Genomic DNA, 23,311 nt, shown 5'->3' on the forward strand with positions numbered 1-23,311 from the left:
TGAGCCAACATCATGCTAGTCAGCGGAAAACCAAAAAATACAAATGGCGGCCAGTGAACCCGGAGAAAAAAGATCACAAAGTAATCTTGTACCGAAAATACTGAAATCAAATCTCGTAACGCATACAACGTGAAAAGATTTTGCTTCGTACCGAGCGAAGGATGACAAATTTACAAGATTTCTGTGGGTACAAAAATGGATCGACGTTTATTTTGTGGAACCGGAGCAACAACGACTTTGGCGATTGTTTCACACTTGTTTGCCTTGTATGTCCTGCGAATTTTCTGCTGTTTTGTTCAAGTTTCTTCTTTGCCAGAAGGAAGCTGCAGATATCTGAGTTTCTAGAACGTCGCTTATATATACTCTCGAAGCTTCAGGTCTTGATTTGTGCATTGATTGCTTTAGAGTCTTTGATTGAAGTTTCGTGTTCTTGGTCTCTGAAATCATACCACCCCCCAATCTATCTGTTATCAAGCTCACTTGTTGCGTTAGCTTGGATTTCAAATGCATTTACAGTGTGGAGGAACAGACATATCCTTCTTCTGAAAAGATGTTACCCTGCAGTTCAAGTAGCAGTCTTAATCTTGGCTTTTCTAATGACTTGTATTCAACTCTATTCTGTTGTTCTAAGAATCCAAAGAACTGATTTTTATTCGTTACTCATTTATGAGTATGGCATCATAACCAGAATTGTCCTTGAAGTTGCTTTTCTGGTTCTGCTGATCCCGCCGGCTTGCGCCAGCTGTAACAGGATTGGTTTAAATACTGATTCATCAACTGCTGTGTCCACGGGGATTCAAGCCAGCACAGAAAGGGGTTCAATACTGAGATCAGCTTCGCGAGGTACATTTTATAGTAGTACACAATGCGTCTCCGATGACCTGGGCATTGCTGAGGATAAGTCAAACTTCATTTCCAAATTAACCTTCTGGTGGGTGCGGCCAATGATGATGAAGGGGTACAAAGGTCACCTTGAAGGTGTGGAAGATCTGTTTCTTCTTCCTCAGAGTCTGTCTACAAAGAAAATTAGAATTCTGTTTTCAGAAAATTTTGATTCCTTGGATGCACAAACAAATCAAGATGCTGCAACTAATCAAATACAAGATGACAGCTATTCCAGTGACACCTCGATAATATTTTTTCCGGGGATGCAGAAAAGTGCATCTGATCCAAACTTTAGATCCCGATATCAAAACTCCATGATCCAAAGAATAACCACTGCAAGTTCTAATAGTGCAGAATATTCTGAAATTGAAGGCCCTGGAAGCACAGTGCCCAAAGTGATCCACAACCGATCCCTTTTAAGTGCGCTGCATCATTCATTTGGCCTGCAGTATTATTGTGTTGGATTTCTGAAGCTAACAGGTGATGGTCTAAGCTTTGCTGGTCCCCTATTGCTTCATGCTTTGGTTTCCTTTATGGAGAACAGACAAGTAAGTTAACCTTTTAATAATAATATTGTAGGTCACAGTGAGACAATCATGAGAAAAAAAAAATTGATTCTGAGCTATCAAATCCTTTTATTTTTCCTTTGAGGAAACCTTATCTGAGCCTGACTCCCGGTGGTTGGGTACGAAAGAAAAATACTTTGAGCGTTAGTTACCAACAAACAGCCAATTCCTCGATGATCTGTTGGTTGGTCTGATTGTAAAATTGTCAATTAACCCCCTAATGAATAAATACAATTTCTCTGAAAATTTGGTGGCTCCTTTTTAATTACTGGTAAGTCCTGTTATGGCTCAGTGAAGTTGGAGGAGAGGGGAGTGGGGTGTGAATGGTATAGATTAGAAGGACGGGACCACTCCCTACCAACGCATGTGAAAAGACATTTTAAAGTGCTACTATGACGAAATTCGCATCTTTCTAATCTGAGCCATTTTAAAACATAAACAAGTAGTCTCTACATGAAGAAGAATGCTATTTACTATTTTCAAATATCTCCTTTTGTTCCAGAGGTATTCAAGTTTTTTAAAATATGCAAATTAGCCAAGTGATGACGTCATAAACTCAACCGAATTTTGATCAAATATTATGAAAAAAGATATCTCAGCCAATTTGTATCAGAAATGCTTGATTCTGTGCAGTTACATTGTTCCAGGTGCGCTTCATAATATGAGCTTGTCAGTTTTGTTACCATGGCAACATACTGGTTCCAGTCGTCCCCGATACTTAAGGCTTTGCTGGCCACCTTTGGCATTCTATTTTGATTTTGCCAATGGTGTGTCGTCATCTGCATGATCCAGCAAGCGTATAAATATGTTAGGTCGAGTTCGTGGCCTTGTTAAATGTTTTTCAAACTGAAAATCACTAAAATATTGAAATCAGGTTGGAGGGGACTGGAAAAGAGTGAGTTGCCATGGGAACCAAATTTTTTATAGCCATAGGTGGATTGCCTTCAGAACTATTAGCCTACCAGGTTTCAATGGTCTCTGCTGTAAATTGACTGAGATAGCTCTATTTATATACTTGATGTTATATTCAGTTGAGAATATGACGTCATCAGTCATCTCATTTACATATTTTACACAATTTTCAAACTTAAATATCTCCGGAACCAATGCGGATATTTAGAAATGGTAAACGGCGTTTTTAATCTTTCCTAGATTTCTATGTGATAAACCTTAAAATTCAAGAGGTAAAAATTTGATCATAGACTGAAGCACTTTAAGTACTTTTGGGGGACTTGGGCTTGTTTCATTCAAGCTTGCAAAATCTCTGTAGGGCCCAATCTCCTGTAGCCTTTACCTGCAGGCTTTTGCTTCAGTAAGCTTACTTACACTTTTGAGTTTATCTTGAAGATTAAATTTACTCATGAAACATTGAGGCTGAGGCTGCTGTGTAGATCTGAAAATGTTCAGAGAAGTCAATTTTCACTATCTAGTGAATGATTTTCTTTGATCATGGTCCCCAGAGAAATCTTGAAAAATATCGATCAGTTGTGAAGTAAATTGAAAGGGGGGGGGGGGGTGGGTACTCTGCTTTATATAGGTGTAATGAGGTATGTGAGGGTCAGAGTTTGGAGAACCAAGCCACACATCCTAATCAAAAATTCTGACGAGTATCTCTGCACCTCCCCCACCCCCCAGGGTAAATGGCTAGCATTTGCAGAGTGCTTCTCAGCTTTAAATTAATTAAACTATTACTCATTTACATTTGGTGCTTTGATTTTTCAGGAACCCTTGTTGCATGGCTACTTGTATGCTTGTGGCTTATTTCTTACAACATTTGCTTCAGCATTCATCAATTCGCAGTTCAATTACTGGGTGAGAGTATTATGAATACATTAATTCTTCCTAAGAATGTTTTGTTGATTGTGTTAATACAATCAACAAGGAAACTTGAGACTGCTATAGTTAATGTTTTTCTTTTAATTCCTCCTCCAGGTGAATAAAATTGGGCTGAAGATCAGAGCGGCTGTCATCACCACAGTGTACAACAAGTCACTTTCTGTCAGCCTTACAACTTTGTCCAAGTTCTCTTCAGGAGAGGTTTGTTTGTTTGTTTGTTTTGTTTCTGCCTTTTTTTACATTTATTGTTTCTTTTAGACCTTAACACTTTCAGATGCCAGCTTCAAATAATAAATTGATTTATCTTGAAAGGGACTTACCAGTAAGTTGTAGATTGCATAAGTGTAAAGTAATTTCAGTTGCAGATACAACTTAAGTGACTACATTGTGAGACAAAAAATAACTATATTTATTGTAAATTGATTGGTGTACACAATTACATAATTACATATGAGCTTATTACTCTTACCAGAAAATGCAAGCAATCGACACGAAAGAGATACCATTCATTGACAGACAGATTTCTTTTTTTCACAACCACAAATGCTTCGCTTGACTTGATCCAGTCTTGTATACAAAAGAAATCAGTCAAACTTATGACTTAAAAATTACGTCTTGTATTTGAGTTGGTTTGATTCTCATCTTGTTTGCCAGGTTGTGAACTTTATGAGTACAGACACAGACAGAGTGGTCAACTTTGCTCCAAGTTTTCATCAGTTCTGGAGTTTACCATTTCAGATTGCAGTGTCTTTGTATCTTCTTCATCAACAGGTAATTTTTTTTTTATTTGGAATAAAAGTAGTAATTATAGTTTATTGAAATCTACTGGCAGAAGGTCTTGGACACAGTGATTTTAGTTGGGTTATCCAAAGGGATGGGTCCTGAGTCTTTTGCCCATTCTGAAGTTCATAATGGGACTAGGGACGAGATTTTAAATTTTTATTTAATCAGAAATTGGCGTCCATCACAAGAAAGATCACATTAAAATTAGTCCGTTTATCAAGTTTGATGTTCTGTTATTAGGTTGCAACCAACATTTTAAACATTGATCGCAAAACTTGTATTAAATATTTAGGCATTTATTTAGATGAGCATTTGAATTGGAAAACTCAAATAGCACATGTACAAGGCAAACTGACTAAAAACCTTGGAATCCCCTACCAACTATGGAATCACCTGAATTTAAAGATGTTAAGACAACTGTATTATGCACTTATTTACCCTTATCTTAATTACGGTGCAATGTGTTGGGGCAACACTTATCAGACTATTTTAAATAAGATCAGTACTAAACAAAATAAATGCATTCGTAGTATTTTTTTTGCAAGCAAACAAGAACCCTCTTCCCCATATTACCAAATCCTTGAAATTTTAATATTTGAAAATGTTGTTAGATTCAAAATCTGCTCACTGGCATTTAAATTATATAACAATCCATCAACTGTTCCAGCAATCTTCCATAAATTTTTAATACCCACAACAACTGTTCACTCCTATAATACCAGAAATGCCGCCAAACTTAATTTCCACCGACCACAAGTTAGAACTAACATAAGCAAATTTACTTTTAAGTACTCTGCTTCTGTCATGTGGGAAACTGTCCCCATGGCATTGAAAAAAACAAAAACTTTTAACAGGTTTAAGAAACTTTATAAGGCCCACCTGATGTCTTGTCAATCAAATAATATATGTTTTGTTTAATGATCAAATATAATAGTATGTAACTATCTAATAATAATAATACTAATAATAATAATAATAATAATAATAATAACAATAATAGAGTTAAAAATATTATTAATAATAATAATTGTCTGCTTATTTTTTGATGTTTGTTGTTGTCGCTGCTGTTGCTGCTGATGATGTGTTGTCCTTTTCCTTTCCTTTTGTTTGTTGTTGTTGTTGGTTGTTTGTATGTTGCTTGCTTTTTGTGTGTGCTTTTTTTTGTTTTTGTTTTTTATTTATTCTTATTTATTTTTCGCTTTGTTCTTCTTTTATTAAGCTTGTCCTGTTTAGATCTCTTGCTCGGTTCAGTATATCTTTAACATACCTTAATTTACACAAATATAATTCTCTCCTGTACATTAATCCTAGGCTCTATAAACATCTCCTACATCTTCTAATATTCAATAAAGCTCAGTGTCATTTCCTTGTTTACTTTAAAGTAGGTGGTGGTCAACTAGAAAGCCTTTGCTACTTTGACCACCACACACATTTTATAATTTGTACTGTATTTATTTTTATCTTGTAATTATCTGTTGTAATACTTTACTTTTTATGTTAATGTTGTGTAAATAGTGTGAAATAAAATGAACCTTGAACCTTGAACCATAAAGAAGGCTTTCAAAAATCGGGAAAATTAGAGACATTGTATGGATTTGGGGGATGCCATCTTTTTATTAGGGACATTTGTATGGAATGGTCTCAGCCAGGTTACTATACAATGAAACATAACCAAACTTGGTAAACTTACAGATTTTTATGGGATCTTTCTGGCAATTGCGTTCACTTTTTCATATGATGCAATTTGAACAATGTGTTAACAAGATCCCAGTCCCTTTATGAACTTCGGAACAGGATATAAGGGCCATCTGGTCAGGTGGACTACCATTTTATTGGGATTATCTATGATCACTGTTTATTTAAGTTTGAAATGTTTCAAAAAATGACTTTTTTCCAGGTTGGTATATCATTCCTGGCAGGTCTGGGCTTTGCCATTCTCCTCATTCCAGTAAACAGATGGCTGGCTGAGAAAATACAGAAACTCAGTCAAGAAATGATGACCCAGAAAGACGGCAGAGTTAAGGTATTAAATTAAAAAGAATTTACCTTTTAAAACTTGAAGTAGGAGCTCGTTATTGTCGTAACTTTGTGAGTCTGCCAGAGTACTAATTGGAGAGTTTATTTCTTGTTTATCTCAAGGTGATGAATGAAATCTTGCATGGAATCAGAGTTATAAAGTTTTATGCTTGGGAGAAAAACTTTGAGGAGAAGATAAATGAGTTAAGGTGAGGTATTGATAAAGCTTTCTGAAAAACTGAAAATTTTGAATTTTGGCCTGTTAAGAGTGCTTTCCCTTTCGCCAGAACGGCCAGTCTGTAAATCGAATGCATATAATTTTGAAGGGATGGTGCTGCAAAATCTTGAAAAATAATCACTTCAAAATGGCATATGCTATTTGGAAGAAATTTGAAGGACTACTATAAAACTTATCCTTCAAATAAAATTGGTACATTCTGTTTACAAAGTGACTGGTCTGGTCGGCCATTTCTGACAAATGGAAATCAACCTGAGTAATATCAAACTAAAGTTCTTGATTTATCACAATTCAATTTTACTCAGAGCTGCTGAGCTAAAAAGCTTGAAAGGAAGGAAGTACCTAGATGCTTGGTGTGTGTACTTCTGGGCAACCACGCCCGTGGTTATCTCCATACTGACCTTCACCACCTATGCTTTACTTGGAAACAAGCTGACTGCAGCTAAGGTAGGATATGGAATAGAATAGTGATATTATGTTGATTTTTCATTTGAAACAGATCGTGTACACCAAACAATAATAGCAAAAAAGGCTTGAGAAACCCTTCTAAGTAATTAAATCAGGATAAGCCTTCCTATTCAGGCTGCAAAATATGTGGTTACCCCCAATTTTCTTTTTGGATTTCAATAAGCCTTGCTAAGATCCTCTTTTCCTACATAGTCATAAACTGTGCAAAAATGCCTTTGCTTTAGTAGGCATTGTCCAAAAGAAATCAGAGTTTCTTGGACCATCCCGAGATGTGCAGAAGAATTATGTACAGTAGCAAAAGAGGGCACTGTCCTTAACATAAAATCAAAGCAATCTTTTGACGTTTATTCCCTGTATTCCAGGTTTTCACCAGTGTGGCGTTGTTCAATATGCTCATTTCTCCACTGAATGCCTTTCCTTGGGTACTGAATGGATTGATGGAGGCCTGGGTCTCAGTCAAGAGAATCCAGGCCTTTCTCTCTCTTGATAACCTGGACTTGACTGGGTACTACCAACAGTTAGATCTCGCAGATAAGGCAGACAGTAAGTCTGGTGTCTGGTAATTAATGTTCTATGAAAAACTGTAACTGATTAACTCTCACCTCTTGTGTTTGTGAGTGAAAGAAGAAAGGTACGAAAACTTCTCAAAATGCTACAAGGGACAGTTCAGAATATTTGGAAATCTTGACATGTATCAAATTCCACTGGTTTCCCTGGAAAAAATTCTGTTAGGGAGTCATCCCCGACCTGACCACACTGTAACCAATAAGCTTATAGGTGAAACTTTTGAATTCAGAGGACCACATGACGCACATTAAATAAACTGTTCTGAGTACTTTTCGTGGCCGGTTCTTTTGTAGTAGAGATACACGTGCCGAACGCCACTTTACAGGCAATTAAACGAAACTGATTGCAGTTTTAATGGTGTTTCGTAACCTAGCCCACATCAAAACTTAAAATGACCTTGATGGAGCTCTGGATGCCAGATCTGGGGGGATTTAAATCCAGGTCACATTGGTGAGAAGCAAGTGGTGTTGACGCGGGTTAGTTTATTCATAGGTTTATTCTTGTACAGTAAACGATTGATTTTCTATCCTGTATTTGTAGTGTCCAGTACTCCTGAGGTATTTATACACAACGGCCATTTCAGCTGGAGACAACAAGAGGAGACTGATGAAGAAGAAGAAGGAGTCTTTTCGACTGCAGGAGAACTAACGAATATTGACTTGCATGTAGACACAGTAAGAACCCCTCTATGCATACAGTACTTAACACAAACAGCAGGGTTTTGCATTTATGGAAGTTAGTTTTTCTCTGGAGTGGTAACCTGAAAGCTATTTTGCTTTTTTTGTCTTGCTTGTTTCATTTCAGGGACAGTTTATTGGTGTTGTAGGGAAAGTAGGTTCAGGGAAGAGCTCTCTATTGGCTGCGATTACAGCGGAGATGGAAAAACGTCTCGGGGAGGTATTTTTTCCTTCTTTGCTCCAAATATGACTCCATTTTCTTGTTCTGTTAGTCTTCGTGACATATCAAATAAATTTAAGTTTTAGTGTAAGTGCTATGATAAAATATTATTGTAAGTCGTGTAAGTATTATATTGTAAGTAGTGTTTGGTTTTGTTCTGTAATTAGTGTCAGTTTTAGTTAGTTCTCTCCGCGCCATGAGGCGCATAAGGCTGCAACTTTCGTTTTCCAACCAGTCCTGTCTTTTGCTGCAGTCCTGGCTTCAGCCCAGCTGGTCCACCCTTCTTGTCTGCACTCTCTTTCCACTGTCCTCCTCCACGTGATTTTAGGTCGCCCCACTTTCCTCTTTCCCTCGGGTTGCCACCCCATTGCTACCATACAATCATCGTCCCTGTCTTTTCTAAGCACATGGCCAATCCAGTTCCGTCTTCTCCTTCATATTTCGTCACTTATCTTTCTCACGCCTGTTATTTCTGAAATTGTGTCGTCCCACACGCATTCTTGATTTTGGCGTTGCCAATGACCTTGTCGGTCTGTGGGCTTCCCGTAGGCTTTCACCCATTGACGTCATGGTGTGTCCGGTTGTGCCTCCGTCCACGGCCACAGCTTCGCCATTGCTAATTAGTACTTGAGAAATTGCAGTTTCGGTAATCTTCTGTTTTTTTTCCGGGGGCAAGTGATTGGCCTACCGCCCAACCCCCATGACCTGGAGGGCCGGTGGTTTTCTGTCAGGGTTTTCCTTCCCTTAGGGGTATTATGGCTCCCCAGTTGGTGCTGCTTTAGTCTGGACCCTCACCGCGCAGACCAATCCGGCATGGTTAGACCTGCCAGGAGCACAAGGCTCCCGCCGGCATAGCCCTGGGGGTCGTAAGGTCACACAAGCTTCCCCGCCACGACATGGCACACCACCAGGGGGAAGAGTGTCAGTTTTGCTTGCCATTTAAATTTAAAAAAAACTGTTAGTGTTAACCGCTGTTCTTTGTTTTTTCAATGCAGGTTTTTGTCAAAAAACTTGAACGTGGATTTGGCTTAGCGGCACAGGTGATAAGATTTGTTAATGTTAATGGTTGTAAAGAAACAGCAACAAATTGAAACGCTTCCGATTTAAAATAACAGTTTGCGTTTGTTTTAGTCTTATATTTGAGCTAAATGATTGGTCGAGATAAAGTCATTTTGGGAAAAAGGTAATGATGGGCCGATGCCAAATACTTGATATAATCGATACTGAGGTTTCCTTGAAAAATATCGATTCTTGCGACAAATATCGGCTGTTTTGATCCCTTTCGATACTGTTCACGTGACCGCTCAGTTGAATGTTGAAACGCTGTTCCTAGGGCTACGTTTTGTTTCTTGTTTAATGTTTACTGACCATAAAGAGTGTTTTTAGAGTGTAGGTGATAAGTTAGGATGATGACGTCACAATATCTGTAAAGATATCGAAAAAATGCCAAATATCGGAAAATGTCGTACTCGTTTCGGATCGATTTGAAAAAACTGGTATCGGTCCACCCGTAATGATTTCTCTGTCTCAGCTCTCGGTGTCATTTTGTTATTTGGATGTTTTCCCGCGCTTGGAAGTATTTGCATGTTCCCCACGCGTGCACAATTCCCTGCTCTTGGCATCGCTTGGCATTGTTTGCACATTTCTTGCTCTTGGAATCATGTTTATAAGGAACCACTGTACTGACAGGAACGTATTCTGTTTAATACTCTAGGAACCGTGGATTCAACATGGGACAGTTAAGGAGAACATTTTGTTCGGCAAGCCCTTTGACGTAGAGAAGTATAGTGCAGTGCTTTACGCATGCGCTTTGGTGGAGGTATGATAAACTTGTGGCTTTTGTTGGTTAGTCACAGTGTTTGTTTTGCAGCTCACGTATGAGTCAATTTTGAACCTTGTGTGTACGGTTTAGGTCACGTTCTTCTTAGATCTGTTAAACGCATGGTTCAACATTTAATTAGCCTGGTCAACCTTTATCTGAAGTTTTCATAAACGATTTATCTTTTTCATCGTATCACGCCAACCCTGTCTATACTACTTTGAACTGCTACATCATTAAATTTTAGTTTGATGGGAAGTAAAACGTTTAATTTGGTCAGTAAACATCTGTATAAACTGGACAATAGACTGGTGAATTCTAAGCTAATATCGATCTCTGATTTAGCGTAAATTTACATTCTTTTCAAGGACCTTCAGATTCTTCCAGCCGGCGATGAAACAGAGATTGGTGAGAATGGAGTCACTCTTAGCGGTGGACAGAAAGCTCGTGTGGCTTTGGCCAGAGCAGTTTATCAGGTGTGAATTGAGTTTAACATATTACATATACCATGAACGTCCAAAACTACTATACTCGAACACGACCCACCAAACCATAAAATAGATGGTGGTCTCTGCCTGCACCCCCCTTCCTCAACCTCAAAAAATGGTGTTTTAATTGCATAGCCACTCCTCTATTCAGCAGCAAAAAATAACATTGAGATTCAAAGCTCGCTTTTTTTGTTTATCTAACAAAGCTGACGCAAGTTTTAAAGTCAACACAATTTTGTGGGTAATGTTCATGAGAAAGGCGGTGTCTTCGATTACCCCCCTACCCCTGACAAGGTGGGTCCTCTTCGAACAAACTTGTTATGACCAGTTAGTAAATCCTGGAAGGAGCGACACACTGAAAATAAACCTCTTTATCTTATTGCATCCCAGGACAAAGAAGTGTACCTCCTTGATGATCCTCTCGCGGCCGTGGATGCACACGTGGCCGCCCACCTCTTCCACCATTGCATCATGGGACTCCTTCAGAATAAGACCAGAATTCTTTGCACACACCATACTCATTTCCTATCAGCCGCTGACCTGGTGGTTGTCATGGACGGTGGCTCAGTGATCCACACTGGTCCTCCCGAGAGAATTCTTCAAGCGGAGCAAATCATGAAAAGTATCGTAGCATTGCCGGATGAAGGGAAAGGCGTCAGTAAGAATAAAGGCGAGAGTTTAGAGGAAAGGAAAGACGAAGAAAACTTGGATGAGGGTTTGGTGAAGGAGGAAGAAAAAGAAGTGGGCGTGGTCAAGCTGCACGTGTACAAGTCGTACTGGCTTGCAATTGGCCATTGCCTAGCAACCAGTATATTATTGTCGCTGCTGCTCATGCAGGGTAAGGGAATTTGCTTTGAACTGCTTATTTATGATCTTAAGCAAAACAATTTAGAACATTTGTAGCGAGAATACACCTCATAAAAAAAAACAACGGACGTTAATACACAGCTCATAGAGTCCCTTTCGAAAGAATTCATTACAAGAAACTCATACAGTTTGTTCTCTATAACAAAACAAGAAAATTTGATGTGTGTTTGTTTTCTTTTGTTTCAATGCAATTTATTAGTGGCGAGATAAAAATGAGAAAAAAAGGGGAAAAAGAAAATTTTCTGTCCCCCGCCATTGAATAAGATACACAAAACATATCGCTATTTTTATTTAAACAGGATAAAAAATCTTTTACACCTTTTCTCGCGTTAACAACTCTGTATGTTCTTACTTGAAGACTGTTCTGTCTTAGACTTACTTTCCCTGAAACATTTCTAAGTTCTTTTGTGTTTGAAGTTCTTGTTTTCCTTTTGGTGTCCTTCAGCTTCTCGTAATGTGAGTGACTGGTGGCTGGCCTATTGGATTTCTCACACGCGCACTACTAACGGTACAGCAAATCACGTGAACTCAACAACAGCCTATCAGTGGAATCACGTGATCCCGAGAGTGCTGACCGCTGATCAGCTGGGAATGCACGTTCATATTGTCAAGGATACAGTCACGTTTTATCTGGTTGTGTATGGAGGGCTTGCTGTCGCTAACACTGTAAGATTACTTGCACGTTCAGAAAGTCAGAATTCCTTCTGCAGGGCATCTACTTTTAGCTGTCTTTGTTCCCGTAAGATTTGGTCAGAGGATCGTGCCAGTTGCAGTTTTTGTTTCTGAGAGTTGCCTTAGTCCGCGGTTGTCGTCTAGGTCGTTTCTTAGCAACTACATCACAGCTGATGACGACATGTTGATGGGACCACGGCTGTGGGTGGGAAAACTCTGCTTTATTTTCAACAAACAACGGTAATTGTTGTCAACTTACCAACAGATGGCGGTATTCTTAAAAGGCCTGCTTATATGACCACGAATAGAGCGGTTTTTAATTTAGTGTCGTAAAACGAAGGCCAAAGTAATTACTCAGATGACTTATCACAACACTGAGACTTAATACCTCAATGAACCAATCAGAATTCAAAGCAATTACAAGTAACCGGTGCCAAGCGCGGGAAGAGGCGGGCAAGCAAGTCACGACTGGTTTTGGCTTTGTTTCTCATTGGTCGAGAAAATGGCGCGAATTTTGCAAACCAATCACAAAGCGCAGTAAAGCAAAACCAAATCAAACGGGAATTACTTTCGATACTCAGATGAAAAACCGCTCTGTAAAACTCAGGCCACTTTCTCAACCAATGAGGAGCAAAACCAAAACTAATCGCGTTTCGGCCGCACGCGTTTTCCCGCGCTTGGCGCCGCTTGCATGTCTTTGCTTCGAGTTCTGATTGGTTCATTGTGAAAACTGCTCTATCAGGTGAAATTAAGTCATAGTGTATATGACCACTTTCTTACACGATGAACAGTCCTGCGGTATACTCTCATTCAACCATTACCTAGAGAATGGTGGAGGATTCAACAACAGCCATCCTAGGCCCACAGAGGTGACCTTTGTGTGAAGGTTTCAAGTAAAGTTTTATCCGGTTCGAAGAAGAAGACATGGTACATAAAGAGAAGTAGCATCTATAGGAGGTTTTGATAAGAGTTTTTGGGAAAGGTGGACGGAGCAGTTTCTTTGGGACGTGAAAATATGATTGTCGTAGCGAGGTAGCGTCAATGGCAGGGAGATTTCAGTGAGAGGATGAAAGTGAATAAATTGGTGATCAAACCAAGAAAATGTGACGCTGTTAGTGTAACGTACCCTAAAATGAAAATGTCTCGAAATTTTTTTTGTCGCCGCAATAATTGCGAGAAGTCTTTTACTTCGTGCAACACTAACTGCAACAAGAACCTTACGAGACGTGTTCCTTTCAGGGTATGTTACACTAGGTAACGTTTCATGAAACTTGTATCGCAGCGACGCGACAAAATTAGGAGACAAATTGCAAGAAATATTGCCTAGTGTAACATAGGCTTTAAATATTAATGATTTATAACTTTGTTCTTTGTTGTAGATCTTCACTCTGTTTCGAGCTTTCTTGTTTGCTTATGGAGGCATTTGTGCTGCTAAAGTTCTTCACTCCAGATTGTTGAAGAGCATTCTGTCGGCTCCAGTGTCGTTCTTTGATGTCACTCCGGTACGTTGTCTCTGTTACTACTGTGAAACGGATCTTTTCAATGAACTTACCGTGCCCTGCATCAGCGTGATTGACTGCAGTCTTCAGTGTTAGAAATCCCAAAAGTATATACCCGTTAGACAAACATTTTTACAACTCAGGAATCAGAGAGTTAACTCTGCAGTATAAATTAAAGTATTGGACGGAGACTGCTGAATTTCCTGCTGAGCCTTTCCCTAGTAAGGAAATGTGGTCGTCACTAGGAAAAGAAAAAAGCTTTAACCACGGTGAGATTCCAACCCACGGGCTCCGGATTTTGATCACTGATACCCTACTGACTGAGCTACGAAGCCAGACCTCTGATTTCTCAGCTGTAATTTATTAACCAGTGTTGCGTGGCACAACATTTCATGTCATATTTTACAGACTTAGTAACTTCAAAACTAAATAGATAAAATGGATGAAAAAAAAAACTTAAATGTATTGTTGTTTATTCTTCACCAGATTGGAAGAATCGTCAACCGCTTTTCTTCAGACGTAGTGAGTACTCGTGTTTGAATTTTGTTAATTCTTGATTTTATCGACCGCTCACCCACCTTCGTACCTACTTAGCCCTGAAGGAGACACACCTATTTTTGAAAAATACTGTACTGAAAATTCCAAGCATAACCCTGCCGAAATAAGCCAACCCCAATTTATGCCCCCCTTTGTCTCATACGCAAACATCATCCTTCCTGAATGTAAGCTCATAGACTCTTATATTGTGTTTTAGGCTGTTAGCTCAGTATTTCAAGGTGTTTCTTTTTGTCAAACCCAACCCTCTTTGGAATGCAGAATTTCACAACTAATATCCTCATCCGAAAACAAGCCCTCACAAACAGCTGGCGCTTCAGAGAGACAGTAAAGTGCCTACACTGAAGCTCTCTTCAATTTATTTTGCTCTTGTGAATTTATTGTTTCAGTACTCTATAGATGACAGCCTCCCTTTTATTCTGAACATATTTCTGGCCCAGGCCTTTGGCGTGGCTGGCACAGTAGTGATCACGTGTTATGGTTTGCCTTGGTTTATTCTCGTCCTAGTACCTCTCAGCCTTGTGTACTACTATATACAAAACTACTACCGGAGAACTTCAAGGTATGTGTAGTAGGTAGCTTGTTTTGGAATTCATGATGACTATATCAAGAATTTTAAAAAATAATAACGATAAAAATAACGGTTTAAACTTGTGACCAAATTACAGAATGGTTGTTCCTGGAATAGTTGTGTGCTTAGTAACCTAGCGTTTAATGTGGAAGCGAGGCTGGAGTTGTCAGCTCCAACCTCGCTTCCACTAAGCACACTAAGTGCGTTACCTTCTACCAAACTACTTTCCCAAGGAAGTTGGTTTTCTAAGGTTAAAATTGTTTAAAAAAAAAACGTGGAGCTTTTAAACGATTTGTGCATTGAATTATGTGGACCATAACCTAAACGTAACAGAATAAACGAACTTGCTAAGTTGGGTTGATACATACGATTCGAGTGTGACAAGACTAACTGACAAATAGGCCATTTCCGAGTTGCTGTGAACCACATTATGAAAGCGAGGCTAAGTGCGAAGCTTTTCATATGAAAATTAGTTTTGTTTGCATATTAATGAAAACTCATTTTCGTAATAAAAGCTTTGCACTTAGGCTCGCTTTCTTAATGAGGTTCAAAGTAACTCGGAAATGGCGTATAAAACTGTAAGGTGTAAGTCTCAAATTAAAACTTCAAGCACAAACTAACCAATCGGAGTCTTACTGCTAATCTCACTGAGGGATCACATCAAGCAAACTCTAACACATTGAAGCTTTTTCTTGCCTCAGAGAGCTCAAGCGGCTTATGAGTGTAACCTTGTCTCCAATCTATGCACACTTTTCCGAGACGCTATCCGGCCTGGCTACCATAAGAGCGCTGAGAGATGAAGCAAGATTCAAACAAGAAAATGAACACAGATTGGAAACCAACCAACGAGCTAACTTTTGTGGTATGATATACTTAAGCACGTTGAAGTCTGCTGATTGAATCAGTGGTCACAGCATTTCCATAAAACATCAATTTTTCTTTTCTTTTCAGCCCTGGTGGCGTCGCAGTGGCTCGGCCTGTTCTTGCAGTTTATTGGCGTCGCTATGGTGACGGCAGTGGCGTTCATTGCCGTACTTGAGCATCACTTTAGCACTGTGGACCCAGGTAAAGTGGTTTGTTGTCGCTGTTTTCACGTTCAGGTAGACCATAAGCGCCCTTCTTTTCTTTCAGTGACAGCCGCGTGAGAAACGACAAACACAAATCGCGCGCGTGGAAACCACACACGCGCAGCGCAGGATTGTAGTTGGTCCCGCTGATCAGTACGTGAAAAGAGGGATAACTCGCAGTCTGCATACTGATGGTTTTATTGTTATCAAGTTATGCACATTCTCGGAGACACAGGGACAGATGGTCGAGGCGAGGAAAGTCAAAACGGGCGAGAAGGAAAGGCGTTTCTTCGCCGAAATGTTTTCTCCCATTTTGTCATTCCCTCTCCCCGACTATCTTCACCTGGGCCTCCCAGGATGAGGTATGCATGGCACTTATCAAATTCCACAACTCAAATCTCCAAATTATCGGTGCATGGCGTTCTCTTTACAGGTCTTGTCGGTCTGGCTATTTCATACGCACTGTCCGTCACAGACCGGTTGTCAGGTATGGTGACCTCATTTACCGAGACTGAGAAACAGATGGTGAGTGTGGAACGAGCCGTGCAGTACATCGAAGATATTCAACCTGAAGTCAACCCTCGCGGCTCTGTAAGTATTTACCTCCAAGCTAGGAATGTCATAAGAAACCGTAACTCGCAACACTGGTCGATGATGAGTACACGAGCGCGCGTTGGATATGAGATGATCATGATCTCAAGTCACATCCAAAAAGCGCGAGTGGAATAATTGTTTTATTAAAAACGACCAAGAAATATTGCTAGATCTTGCTGATTTCGCTTTGCAAGAACAATTTAATGGTCTCTATATCTTGGGCTGGCTGATATACCATGGCCGCTAGCCAACCAAAACACTGGAATTGTATGATCCAATGAACACGTTTTTAATAATATAGGTTACTCAGCATTTGACGTTCATATTCAGATAAGTAAGTGAATGCACAACAATGAGCCCTTTACAGAATTGCTTTAACTTTCAGGTCATCTCCTCTTGGCCTTCTCATGGACAACTGACATTTCGAAAAGTCAGCCTTGTTTATCGGTAAGATAATCTGACTTGTGCTTGCTCTGTCATATCATTGGTGCTAAGAACAGGAAAAGGGAAAAGAGGTGGACCTGCAAATTCGGGATGGGTTGGGGTGAGGAAGAAACGTAAGCTACTAGTAGGTCATGGTTGGGTTTGATTTTGCAATCTGACTCGACTAAAAAACAATAACAGCGACTTTACTCTGATACTTTTTATAGCACGTTTCACATCTGTGTGTTCTTAAAATTAAAAAAAAAAAAAAACAAATCAGAAACGTCCGAACATCATTGGGAAAGCTGTTTCTTAAAACGGTTGTTTTCTTTGGTTGTCTCGCCAGAGGGGGCTTGCCTCTTGCTCTTCGCGGAGTTTCGTTTTCTACAACTGCTGGTGAAAAGGTAGGATCACTCGATAATAGAGTTAACAAAACAGTCGCCGTTCTGTATCTAGTGTTCTCATAGCCTGTGTAGTAAGTGTTTCAATGGGGTTTTGTGCACGTGCGGTTTCACCGTTTGGACGCGCGGGAATTGGGACGAGAGAGGAAACAAATGGAGGGGTGGTGTCATTGTTTCTGTTGTATCGAACCTGTCCAATAGTATAAGACGTTGGAAGAGCTGCTGCACCACCCTCTAAACCTCAAGGAATACCCTCCTTTCCCCTCCCCCTCCTCCCTTTTTTCGCTCTCATCCCAATTTCCGCGCGGTCAAAAAGCGAAAAGGCATAAGCTTGCTACGCAGGCTAGTATTCTCAGTCATGAGGTTTTCGTTTGGTGGATTTTGTTTTTGCAGCTTGGTATTGTTGGTCGAACTGGTTCTGGAAAGTCCAGCCTCTTCCAAGTGTTGTTTCGAATGGTTCAATACCAAGGAGCTGTTCTACTTGACGGCATCAATGTAGCTTTGGTACCGCTGGACATTCTCAGGTTGGTTTTGGGCTGGGGGCATTGTTTCCGTTGTATCGAACCTGTCCAATAGTGTAAGGCGTTGGAAGAGCTGCTGCACCACCCTCTAAATATCAAGGAATACCCTCCTACCCCTCCCCCACCCTGCGCTACTGTCCCTCACTGTAGCATTAACAAATTCTGACAGCAGACTGATGTGATTTTCTTTTTAGATCTCGTCTGGCTATTATTCCCCAGGATGCTTTCCTGTTTAGTGGTGGAGTACGGAACAATCTTGACCCGTGGAAAAAGGTGATCAGTTTGTTTTTGTCACGATTTTAGGTCAGGCAGAATTCGAATTACGGTTATTGGCTTGTGAATGCAATTCTGAAGTAAGGGACGGTTAATGAGCTGTTGCCATTTCTTCAAATATTTCCGCGTCATCTACGAAATTAGGACTGTTTTATCCGAGGCAATTGGAAGCTTTCGGAAGTTCTCGGAACAGGCACTCGATACTTACCTTACAATCCTCGGGTGTTGCGTCATATACGAGACGCGAGTTGCGTCACAAGAAAGACAATGGAACGACAACAATTTAGACTTGGTATAAACAATAATTGACAGTAGAGCGACACAATAAACCTGGTACATCACGTCATGAGGCATCACCTCAATACTCGGGTTATATCATAAACCAAGGCACAAGTTACCTCACAAACAAGTATCCGTAACATTTGATGAATGTTATTTTTGCAGTATTCCGATTCTGAGTTGTGGACAGTGTTAGATCGCTGTCATCTCGACAAAGCTGTAAGAAAATTAGGTAGGTCTCTTGCTATATTGCTAATCACACCATAAGCTACAGTAACCTCCTTCATTCCTCTGATAAGAGGTCAAACAACTCGCACATTTGCTTGTAGTACGTGTGCTTCCCACGATACAAATCTGTGTGATGAACTAACTGAACTTTACCATAGAATCTAGCCATCAGCCAATAATCGATTCGAGTTATGAAACGCATGTTTTCAAAACTTCTTTCTGCAGGTGGCCTAGACGCTGACGTTGGTGAGCGCGGGCGTCATTTTTCAGTTGGTCAGCGGCAGCTCATGTGTCTAGCCCGAGCGCTCCTGACGAGATCTAAGGTAAAGTTTTGCCAAACTTTGAAGTAAACAAATTTCTTCTGTTGCCCTGGGAATACAGCAAAAGCTCTTTGAAGATTATCACTTGTTTTGTTTGAAACACTTTGGAAAGACTCCTTACACAAACCAGTTTGGCTTTCATAAAAGTTGAAACGATGACCAAAGCCTAGCCTTCCCAGTGTCCCGCGCTGCGGCCTATTTTCACGCATGCTAGCCCCCGCGGGATACTCAGCGGAATTTTGGTGGGGGGTGTCCTGACCCTATTTAAGACCAAAATATGTAATTTTTCGTACCCTTTTTCACACCTGGCCTCAAAAATTGATACCACTTTTCAGACTTGCAGATTAAAATGGTTGAAATCTACACCCTATCTCAAACCAAAACGGCCCAAAAACCATTGCATATCCTTTGGCACCGTACAGTGATAACTTGAATTACTGTTTGTTTTCAATGAGTACTCCGTCTAAGGAAACATGTTGTGTCTCAGGTGCTGTGCATCGATGAAGCAACAGCAAGCGTCGATCTGGAAACAGACAAACTGATCCAACAGACGATAAAGCGTGAATTTAGGGACAGCACTGTGCTGACCATCGCTCACAGGTAACAAGAAATCATGTAAACTTTACTGGTCTCTCTAACGTATTTTAACAGTGTTAATAAACACTAAGATAAAGAAAAGTTAAATGACTTTCGTTTTAACTGGTTTTTTTTTTCAGTCTCGTTGGCAGAATTTTTTTTTACCCGGAACAAAGTAACGCCAAAAACTGATTTGAGTTGAGGTAGTTTGTTCTTTTGTAAGTTTCAGATTTCGTTTTGGCCAAGGATAACAAATTCAGTCGAAAAGGCAAAGGCGTTTTTCGGAAATCATCATTAAAGAAGCAGCAGATTTCCAGATTATTTTCCAATCGGATGACAGCGCGAATCCTCTTCAAGTTTTCGCATCATCTTTTTCGCTAGATAATCCGCCATTTTCTTACGCAATCTCGGACAATTCTCTAACCAAAAACAGTTTCCATCGACCACTGAAAAGTCAAAACAAAGTTTTAACCAACAAACAAAACCTACAAAACTCAATTTAAGGTTTACCTTAAACAAAACCAAAGTTATCTCGACTTGCTTAAAAAGTAACACAAAGAACTGATCACAACTCGAAGAAGAAAAAATATGCAGCCTTTGCAAAGCAGAAGAACACGTATCGAAATGTATGTCAACCTTGTGACGTTTACGTTTTTATGTTATGTTCGTGAATTACTATACAAATTAAGAAGTCTAAAACTGGAGCATTACTTTATACGGTTTTAGCTCCTGGGGAGTATTTTACAATAATTTATTGCAATACAATTACAATCTCCTTTCTTGTAGGCTTGATACCATCATGGATAGTGACCGTGTATTAGTCATGGATCGAGGGACTGTGCTCGAGTGCGACTCACCGCGAGTGCTGCTGGGAAACAAGCGTTCCTTTTTCTATGGACTTGTACACAGCACTAAAACTGGGAAGAGCTGACGATTGATGAGACGTGCACAATGCTTTGTAAATTTAGAACGAATTCTTGACTGTACATTTGTAATAGTGTAGTTACAGAAACGCCCTTGTTGTTCTTACTAGTTTAACTGAATACAGTGTCAATTCAGGTGCCAATGTTCATATGCATCGCACTTGTAAGGAGATTCAATCTCTTTCCCAGGTCCTCTCTGCTTTCAGTCCCAGAATAGCAGGGAGGGAGAGGGGCATGAGAAACTCTTGGAAACAAGGTTAAAGGATTTAATGACCGCATTTTGCCAGAAGCAGGGTTGAAATAAACACTGGGATCATATGGTGTCTACGCCCCAAATAAATTGTGGGGTGATGTAATTCAAGCTCAGCTTTTTTGAGTTTATTATGACAGTAACTTTAATATATTTGCAGCGTGGATTCCAGTTATTATTTCACATTTTTCACTGGCAGTGTTCTTGGTATATTTATGTTGTTGCATAGCAACCCCGAGGGAATTGCTATGCAAAAGGTTTGAATATGAATGGTAACGCAGCATCTGTAGGCTACATTCAATAAATCACAATGTTTGAGGATAAAAGTACATGTCAGTGCTTGCATGGTGTACGACTTGCTGTCTAACTCTATCACTCCTTCGTCCACAGTCTCAAATTTATCATAAGATTCCCAAATGTAGCCCCCAAAATAAAAGCCCCAAATTTCAGACACTACAATCCTTCTAACAATAAGCCCTTCAGAATATAAGATCATGGACTGGTAGGGCTTGCTGTAACCCAACTAGATGCTTCTGACCCAAACAATTTTGAAAAGCAAAATTACTGTCAATAAAAATCCTTCCATGAAAACAAGCACACTCTGAAAATAAGGAGTTAGGTCACAATTGGGACGAAAGTTCTGTTCCTTTCTCCTTAGGGAACACTGACCAAGAGTATCGTGAAGGGCAAGAAAGGGCAAAGCTGGAGCAAATCTCCCTCCTCTCCCAAAGTATGTTTCTGTGCTATTCTTTTAAATTCAGTCACAATAGAACAGCTCCATTTCCAGTTGATATGATTGGAAATGATCAGTCCTTTGTGACATTTAAATCTTGGAAATAAAGTCTCTGGCCTTAGTTTACACTTGTGTAAGAAATCTTGTTGAGCACTAGCAACCCACAGTTCTCATGCTTCACAGGCAACCCACCCCACAAAACAGTTCTCATGCTGCACAGGTAATCCACCCCGTAACACAGTTCTCTGCTATACAGGCAACCCACCCGAGAAAACAAATCTCGTGTTGCACAGGTAACCCACCTGATTGAAGAGTTCTCATGCTGCACAGGTACACTATCTTCATTCTGGAGACTCTGATCTCCTCACAAGTTCAGCTTCAGTTTTTGCCACCAGCTCTGGAGCTCTAAAACGACTTCCCTTTAATGCCGTCACTAGTTCTTCCAAACACAAATCACTCAAGTTTGAAAAGTTAATGAGGAGAATCTCATCAGTTAACTTACCAAAAAGTTGTTCTGAAAGGAGCCCAGCATCAGTGTAAGCTCGGAGGAATCTCACAACCTGCTGAGGTTCATAAACTGAGAGGTCCTGATAAATAAGGTGATTTTCTATCAGTTTGAACAGATCACGGATGTAATTTTTAGTCTTGGCAAAACCATTTACAATCATGACTAACCCAACTGGTGCAAAGTCAAGTTTTCCACGCTCAAGGATCTCTGAAGAAATTTCTTGAAAAAGATCAGGGGATCGAATATTTTGCTGAGCATAAGAGCTTGCAATTTGAGCCATTTGCTTGTACGTAAAAGATGTAAGACCACGCCGCAGGATTTCCAACTTGATACATCTGAACAGGGGTTTCACATTCAATCCAACTTCTGCATAAGACCACAGAATGATTGTTAATGACCTCTCTTCAAATTCAGTCAGATCGCGTTTCATGATCTCCTCTCGCAAGGCAGCAAAAAGCTTAGCACCTTTCTCCAGTGTCCGCGCAAAGGACCATAAAAACTGGCATATTTCCTTGACTTGGAAAGTTGACAAATCTCTAGCCATTATTTCATTTCTTATGAACTTGTACAGTAGCCTTGCACTGAACTGTGCCTTCCCATAAGCCCACAGTATCATGGCAAGATCAGTGTTTGAAAACCAACGGGGATCGCGGCTCCTTATTTCCTTGTCAAAGTGAATGAAATATGACAAGTCCTTGAGTCCCAGAGTTGCAATTCCATGCACAGTACTTGCCAAATGGGTGGGTTCGCACAGGTTACTGTTCCATCTGATCATATTGACTAGGTGGACTGTAGCAGCCATGACTCGGCCATCACTGGTAGACCTCTGGCTTGACTGACGTGTTGCCAACAAAGCAAAGCGATGGAACAGCGCCACTAGGGCGTAGAGCACAGCTAGTTTATCAGGATCAATCTTTGACCCGTCCTTTAGGGCGTTATAAATCTCCAGTAATTCATCAGGATCTGTCTCCGTCTGTATTTTTCGCACAATGTCGAAAGAACTCGCCAGCTGTTCTCCTTTAGAATTTGCTCTTGATTTCGTCTGTAGATCTTCGAACATTTGTAGCAGCCGTCCATTCATTCGCCTTGCAACATGGAAGTTCCTCGTAGCGTCCGCAAGAATAAGGAGAGTACGCTGAAGATTTCCTAAACTCGTAGCGGGTTTATGTAGAGCTGATGAAACTGTCCTTCCCACATGAAAATTTAAATAATGAAATTGGGATAGCGAAGTAAAAGCATTTCTTGCCTGGAAATTTCTCCACTTCTGAATGAAATTTATGCGGAACATGTCAAGATTTTAAAGAATACAACTCGCTACAAATATGACTTCAGGGCCGCCATGTTGAAATGCACGCCTTGCATTATGGGATATTCATTATTTTCTCCGTGTAAGAACCACTATGATGTCCCACCTGGTATATTTTTACCCTTCCCGAGAAAAAATTCCCCAGCTCGACTTGAAGTTAAGTCTACCAACGCTACAACTGT

At 40.1% G+C, this 23,311-nt stretch overlaps 2 protein-coding genes across 2 annotated transcripts; one reads left to right on the forward strand and one right to left on the reverse strand.

Moving 5' to 3' along the window:
* Nucleotides 1-22: 22 nt before the first annotated feature.
* LOC146478556 (ATP-binding cassette sub-family C member 10-like) lies at nt 23-20,910 on the forward strand. Its single transcript, XM_085112154.1, has 29 exons — nt 23-1,433; nt 3,174-3,263; nt 3,384-3,488; nt 3,942-4,058; nt 5,968-6,093; nt 6,210-6,295; nt 6,630-6,771; nt 7,155-7,335; nt 7,900-8,033; nt 8,164-8,256; nt 9,252-9,296; nt 9,971-10,075; nt 10,444-10,551; nt 10,954-11,401; nt 11,876-12,096; nt 13,482-13,604; nt 14,088-14,123; nt 14,546-14,718; nt 15,429-15,589; nt 15,679-15,792; nt 16,228-16,385; nt 16,774-16,835; nt 17,158-17,215; nt 17,606-17,736; nt 17,928-18,006; nt 18,451-18,517; nt 18,739-18,836; nt 19,321-19,433; nt 20,196-20,910. The coding sequence occupies exons 1-29, from the start codon at nt 162-164 to the stop codon at nt 20,338-20,340; spliced, it is 4,791 nt and encodes a 1,596-aa protein (XP_084968280.1). The 5' UTR covers nt 23-161; the 3' UTR covers nt 20,341-20,910.
* On the reverse strand, nt 20,701-23,160 carry LOC146478557 (uncharacterized). The gene has a single exon (XM_085112162.1). It carries the CDS (start codon nt 23,109-23,111, stop codon nt 21,657-21,659), a length of 1,455 nt encoding a protein of 484 aa, XP_084968288.1. The 5' UTR covers nt 23,112-23,160; the 3' UTR covers nt 20,701-21,656.
* Between the last annotated feature and the right edge of the window lie 151 nt (nt 23,161-23,311).

The sequence above is a fragment of the Pavona decussata genome, unplaced genomic scaffold, assembly GCF_977016875.1.
Source record: "Pavona decussata unplaced genomic scaffold, jaPavDecu1.1 SCAFFOLD_64, whole genome shotgun sequence".
Taxonomy (NCBI): Eukaryota; Metazoa; Cnidaria; class Anthozoa; order Scleractinia; family Agariciidae; genus Pavona; species Pavona decussata.

Bases quoted from the DNA above. Each gene is read 5' to 3' on its own strand.
- LOC146478557 (XM_085112162.1), bottom strand. From the start codon at position 23,111: ATGTTCCGCATAAATTTCATTCAGAAGTGGAGAAATTTCCAGGCAAGA.
- LOC146478556 (XM_085112154.1), top strand. From the start codon at position 162: ATGACAAATTTACAAGATTTCTGTGGGTACAAAAATGGATCGACGTTT. The intron at 15,793-16,227 runs GTAAAGTGGTTT...TTCTCTTTACAG, and splicing joins CTTTAGCACTGTGGACCCAG to GTCTTGTCGGTCTGGCTATT. The intron at 18,837-19,320 runs GTAAAGTTTTGC...GTTGTGTCTCAG, and splicing joins CGCTCCTGACGAGATCTAAG to GTGCTGTGCATCGATGAAGC.